This window comes from Asparagus officinalis, chromosome 1 (assembly GCF_001876935.1).
Source record: "Asparagus officinalis chromosome 1, Aspof.V1, whole genome shotgun sequence".
In the NCBI taxonomy this organism is placed as follows: Eukaryota; Viridiplantae; Streptophyta; class Magnoliopsida; order Asparagales; family Asparagaceae; genus Asparagus; species Asparagus officinalis.
Genome location: NC_033794.1, coordinates 129,184,459 through 129,190,846, shown reverse-complemented (window position 1 = coordinate 129,190,846; position 6,388 = coordinate 129,184,459). Strand labels below are relative to the sequence as shown.

The window sequence follows — 6,388 nt, the reverse complement described above, 5'->3', positions numbered from 1 at the left end:
ATGAGAGTTTTGAGAATTCGAAAAATTCGGATTGGATACGGATTGGGCTTAAAACCGAACCGAACCGAATATGCCCAGCCCTAGAATAAGGGCTGAGACACATTATTATATTGTATTTGGTATTTGTACATAAAGATGAAACTATAATGGGGCAGGGCACATCAACTTCTCTTATTTGGAGAATTGACATAATTTTCCCCCAGAACTTTTATTTGTGTTTTCTAAAAGTAACATGAAGAGCATATAAAATCACTATAACTATGAACCATACATTAATGCTTGGTTTGATAGTAGGGAAGGTGGAGGGAGGGGAGGGACAAAATTTTAATTTGCCTCTAGTAAGAAGGTTTATAGAGTGAAGGGAGGGAGGATGAGGGAGAATACACCACAAAATGAACTAAAAAGTTAGAAACGAAAGACTCCCTCTAAATTGGGAGGATTCAAGAGAAGAGAGAAAATAAACTTTGAAAGCGTGCACCTTTCCTGCCCTCCACTCCAACTAAACATAAAGACTTAAAAGAATGTCCATCACTCTACCTCATTGCACCTCCCCTCACCCTACCTTCCCTCCTCAAACCCTCTACCAAAGCTACAGGTAATTGCATATTAGTCCTTAAATCATTTTCAATTGCCAAAAAGTCCCTTAAATATCAATATCTAAGTGTTATTCTCTCAAATCTTCAATTTTATTGCAAATCCGTCCCTCTTGTTAGTTGTGTTAATTATTATGGTGAAATTTTGACAAGTCAGACAAAAATGGTTGGATTTCCCATTATATTTCCATCTCTATTTAACAGTACTAGTGTTTATAATCAATAATACGTTTGATATGGCTCCAAACCTACAAACTGCACACGGCACAAACTTATCACCTTGCAGGGTGCAGTTGAGTAATTTTCCATATTGGGTTAAGGTTTAATCCAACTAGAGTTAACAATATTAACATAAAACCTAAGTACATAGATTTGAAGGACTATTTGACAAATAAGGATGATTTAAGGGACTAATATGCAACTACCTCATTAAAATTGGATATTTCGTGGACTTTATATATTAATATGAAGCTGGTCTGTGATGACTAGGCATCATATTAGAACACCCCATTATGCGGGGTGATCTGCATTGTAGAGAGGGCATGAAAATTACCATCATGCTCCTCATCGCTCCAACTATGTGGTTCAGAACGCCCTGCACTGTGCAGGGCGTTCTAATATGATGCGTCCTTTTTTTTAACAAAATTTTATATTGATTTAAAAGTTTATGTTATTTTTTTCTGATAAAAGTGTTCTTTTCATAGTTTTGTACAAAATAGTTAGTTTTATAAAATTTATCTAAATATGATCATGCTTTGAACTACGTATCGAGTACATGTATGCATACAATAGTGCAGGAACAATACATATCAAGCATGACTATATAATCACCAATCATCTTTGATTAATGGATAAATTTCGCATAACCCCTTCATCCATACTTGTCCTAATGAATATTTTCATCCCCATCTAGGGGTACAGATGAGGAAAGCTCATATCCATACTGTCAAAATCTAACGGAGACGTGCACGAAACAGACATGAGAAAATTAGATAAGATTGAAAAGCATATAGCTCATAGAACACAAGACAAGAGGACTCACTAATATGTTTGTTACGTCAGAATAACTAAGATTTAACTTCAGTCTATTAATCCAATAATCAAAACAACTTCAGTTGTATGATCATCATTCATTTAGATACTTCAAATATGGATCCGTATATTTTACTGTGCATATGTATTTGTAAACATATTCTATCAAATACGAACATTTTAGTACATGCCTCTATTTTCCATTATACGGGAATATGGATATATCTATTGTGCACAATTTTTTTGCACCCCTATCCATCCGTTAATTCCTCCACTCGTGAAAATTGAAGGAAGATACCTGCCCGTAAACATACAAATACGTGGCGTTGTCTTCAATTTAACCCTTTTAAACGATAGTGTTATAGAGAGCGGTGTAGATTCTATTAGAACATTCTATAAATGGGGTGATCAATACCATACCATGTATGAATAGTGTCATGGGTTCTAAATTTAAGGAAATTCATTTCCTCCCAAAAAGTTATAAAATGGACTCGATAACATGAAAATGAGTTTTATGGGTTCTATGGGTTTTCTGATTTTAGTTTAAGAGTTCCGATCTGTTTCTAACAGTTTTCCTATTTTCTTTTAATCTCCATGAATTTGATTTATGAGCTTAATGGGTTTTCTTATTTCAATTTAATGGTTTTGATCTATTTGGTTTTATGGGTTAATTTTCTTAAATTAATCCAGGGGTTTTGATCTATTTGTTGTAGACTTCCTACTTGCTATTTTGATCTACTTGATTTTTGTGGGTTCCCTTCTCCGCTTAATGAATTTGATCTATTTCGTCCTTGTTTTAATTTGTATAGCTTCTCTCTAATCTTTATGCCTGTTGGATTTAAGGTTTGATTTATTAAATTTATTGGTTTCCTTATTTTAATATCACGGGTTTGATCTATTTAATTCATGTGTTTTTCTTATATTAATTCAGGGGTTCTGAACTATTTGTTGTGGGTTTCATGTTTTCTATTTTGATCTACTTGATTTATGGGTTTCCTTCTCTACTTAATGAATTTGATCTATTTCAATTTTTTTTATGGAATCTGAAATTAAATTTGTAATCTACGATAACTTCAACCTACTCCTTATTTCTACAAGTCTTTATATACATATTCATGAGTGATGCAAAACATTATTAAGCACAACATTGTCAAGCTCTGTGCACTTTAATATCTATACATGAAGTCAGGAATGTGCATCAAAATATATACATAAAGTAAATGTGAATGGTCTATCTGACTTTCTGTGCTTCATAATTTATCTTCTTGCCTTCAATTAATTTTTAGATGCTTTTTGTAACCCCCTTACTAATAACCTTGGTTACCTCATGAACATAATACTTTTAAGTCAACGTCTCTCTCATATAAAAGCATTTTGAGGAGACATGATTTCTTTGTCCCAATATTTCATCTTGCTATATATATAAATCTTTAATTAGAGAAATCAAAAGCTCAACTTTGTTAAAACTTTATATTAGTTTTTATGGCATTCCATGTAATGTTTCTTTGAGGACCTTGATCATGCACCTTCACTGTTTTCAACCCCTTACGTGTTGCAAATCAAAATGTTTGCTGGATTTACTTTCATGATGATGCATCACGATCTTTATTCATGTTTACTAATTTTATCCATGGGTGATATTCTCTGAGAGCTTCATGTTTAATATCTATGCATAGTTTTTACTATATGATGAATCTTGCATTTGGTTGTTGCTAAAAAAAATTCGAGTCTGTATGCATAGTGTTTAATAATGAATAATGAATCTTGTGTTATAATAGACTGCTTAGATGAATGTTTAATAATAAAGAGTTGTTGGTGTTAGCTTCTTCCGTGATCACGCCAAAAACTCTCTGTACATATTTTCCTCTGTATATATCTTTATTGGCTAAATACCCGTATTGGTATTTTAATTCTACCCCATTTATCAAGAAGGTATTTTAATTAGTCAAACCTGCTTTAAGGTATTTTAATTGATTCAACTTACCAACAAGGCCATTTTTCTCGTCGGCGACCAGTAATTGATTCAACTTACCAACAAGGCCATTTTTCTCGTCGGCGACCAGTTTTCCGGCGAGAGCTCGTCACATGCGTGGCACGTGATGACTTAAACTGTTTTTCCGGCGAGAGCTCGTCACATGCGTGGCACGTGATGACTTAAACTGTTTTTTAGCTGCTGATGTGGCACGAATTTTCTGACGTGGTAGTGTTTAAAGGCGGGAATTAACCCTCTAAAAATCCCAATTCACCCAAAATAGGACAGATCCGTGTCACATTAGCAGCTAAAAAACAGTTTAAGTCATCACGTGCCACGCACGTGACGAGCTCCCGCCGAAAAACTGGTCGCCGATGAGAAAAATGACTTTGTTGGTAAGTTGAATCAATTAAAATGTTTTAAAGCATGTTTGCCTAATTAAAATATCTTCTTGGTAAATTGGGTGGAATTAAAATACCAATATAGGTATTTAGCCTATCTTTATTCGTATTTTAAACTCCTTTCCTCTGCATAATCAGCCTATTGAACGACCCATCCCCTGAATTCGTGCAGCAACAACAGAGGAGCGAGCCCGCCCGCCCGCGCGCAGCAGCGGAGCAGGCCCACTCGCTAGTAATCGATAAAAAAAAATCTCTCTGGTGGGTCCCACCTCGCTTTCCACCAGACGATCGCGGTCCCCACTGACCGCAGTCCATAGCGTTGGACCCGCACCGTACCCTCGGTCTGCATGTTATCATTCGTTCCCCATTATTTAATCTGCACACGAGGGATTACGAGATCTAGTCAAGGATTTAGTGGTACCAGGAAGCAAAGGAACATGGGTCGATCATGTAAAATAGTACCTAAATATCACGGAGTTTCTATGCTCTATCACTTATATATCATCATAATTAAGTTTCATTTTGTGGCAGGAAAATTCTATGAATTGTTTCAAAAATTGGCACGCTAATACCATTAATCAATATAAATGTGAGAATTTCCACCCGAATGTTTCTCTATGATACTTGCATGAGAGTTTTTTTACGGTTAATATTTATTGCATTTTCTATTATGTCAATCAGAATTCTTTTTCGATTCTCAATTCTACTTTAAAATAGAGCCGAGATATGTCTAATCATAAATTTAACATATATTAACTGTTAGAAAGTTATAAAATTAACAGTTTTTGAGTTATATATATGGGAATATTCATGTGAAAATTTTCACGTTCGCATGATAAAAGGTACTAACGTGCTAATTTTTTTTATTTTAATAGTTTATGATTTTTCGGCCACAAAATACAAGTTATGATATATATGCGATAGAATAGAAGGAATTGTGGTTTTCAGGTGCAATTTAGCCTAATCAAATAGAACAAAATATTCACGGCTCTGTTCGATCCCTTGTTTAGATTATAATAATAACAACATGGACATCTCATTTTATTTTATGGTTGGTTTCTTGTTGAATAAATAAGTTTTGTATATAAAATTGGTTGTGTTAATGTATTTGTTTAGATATTTATTGTTTTACACAGAGAATTTTAAGAAAAAAATTACCGGTAGATCTTGTTACTTATTTATTTTTGTTTTTGGATAAAATCATTCTGCTTGGAAACGTATTAAGCTACTAGCTTGTCCATCTAGCAAGCACCATGCCCTAGACACTTCCTCCTTTTAGATTTTATAAATTCCAGATATAACTGTCGATATGGACGAATGAGTCATAAAAAATAAACTATAAACCATAAGATTATTACATGTAGATTTTAGCAGTAGATCTTATTATTTGTTTCTTCAAAAATGGATTCTAAAAAATGATGGAATGTCAATAATAGCAAAAGTTGACAATAAAAATCTTAGGATTACAAATCAACTCTTTATATTTTTATCAGAAATAATTTCTTCAAATCCTAACACACACTGTATCCATTGAGTATCATATAATTTGATTAGATACACACCGCTCTGCTTAATAAAAAATTAGAAAGCTTAAAGGAATTTGAAAAAAAAAATCCTAAAAGAAAAGACAACGAATCAGAATCTTTAAAATCAATCAAAATCAGAAAAAGGTTTTATTAATTATATATAATTGATTGAAATTTATAATTTAATTTAAAGTACTATACATTTGTACGAATGACCATTAAAATTCAGGGGAAGAAAGCTCTCGCTCCACAGAAAGGGGAAAAAAAAAAGGAGAGTGTTCAGTTTAAAAAGCAAGATAAAATCAAAGGAACAAACTTTTTTTACCCCAGTTTAAAATGAGTGCTGCTACAGGGATCCTAAATAAGGGACTAGGGAGGACAGGTAAGGTGTCCCCCTCCGAATGCATACACTGACGTGCATCATGCATTCGGAGGCCCGAGGGGGACACCTCATCCGTCCCCCGTTGCATCCCCTTATTTAAAAGTGCATCATGTATTTAGAGGGGGACACCTCTATTACATTTTTGATTCAAAATCTGCCAAAGCTACTCTCAGCAAAAAAGAAATTTACCGTATCTGCCCCAAATATCTAACCATTCCTTTAATTCCATCCCTACCCCTCGTCAGAGAGGGCCCACGAGCGAAAAACCCGAGCATTCTACAGTGTCAGCATCGTAATTATCGTCAACGTCAGACCCAACTACGAAGGCAAGTTCAAGAGCATCAGATACCGTTTAAAAGCTCAAACCAAAAGAGAAAATGGCCGCTTTTCCCTCTTAATCTCCACTCCCTCACTAAAACCCTAACCCTAAATCTTCCGCCCCTTTTCCCGCCATGGCAGCGAGAGAGGCGACGCCGCCGCCG

General features: G+C 34.6%; 1 protein-coding gene across 1 annotated transcript in view; it reads left to right on the top strand.

The window, feature by feature from the left end:
* Positions 5,861-6,388, top strand: part of LOC109841711 (anthocyanidin 3-O-glucosyltransferase 7-like) — a 4,721-nt gene continuing 4,193 nt past the window's right edge. Inside the window, exon 1 of the mRNA XM_020410661.1 lies at positions 5,861-5,906. Within this exon, the coding sequence (XP_020266250.1) occupies positions 5,861-5,906 (46 nt within the window). The remainder of the gene's footprint in view (positions 5,907-6,388) is intronic.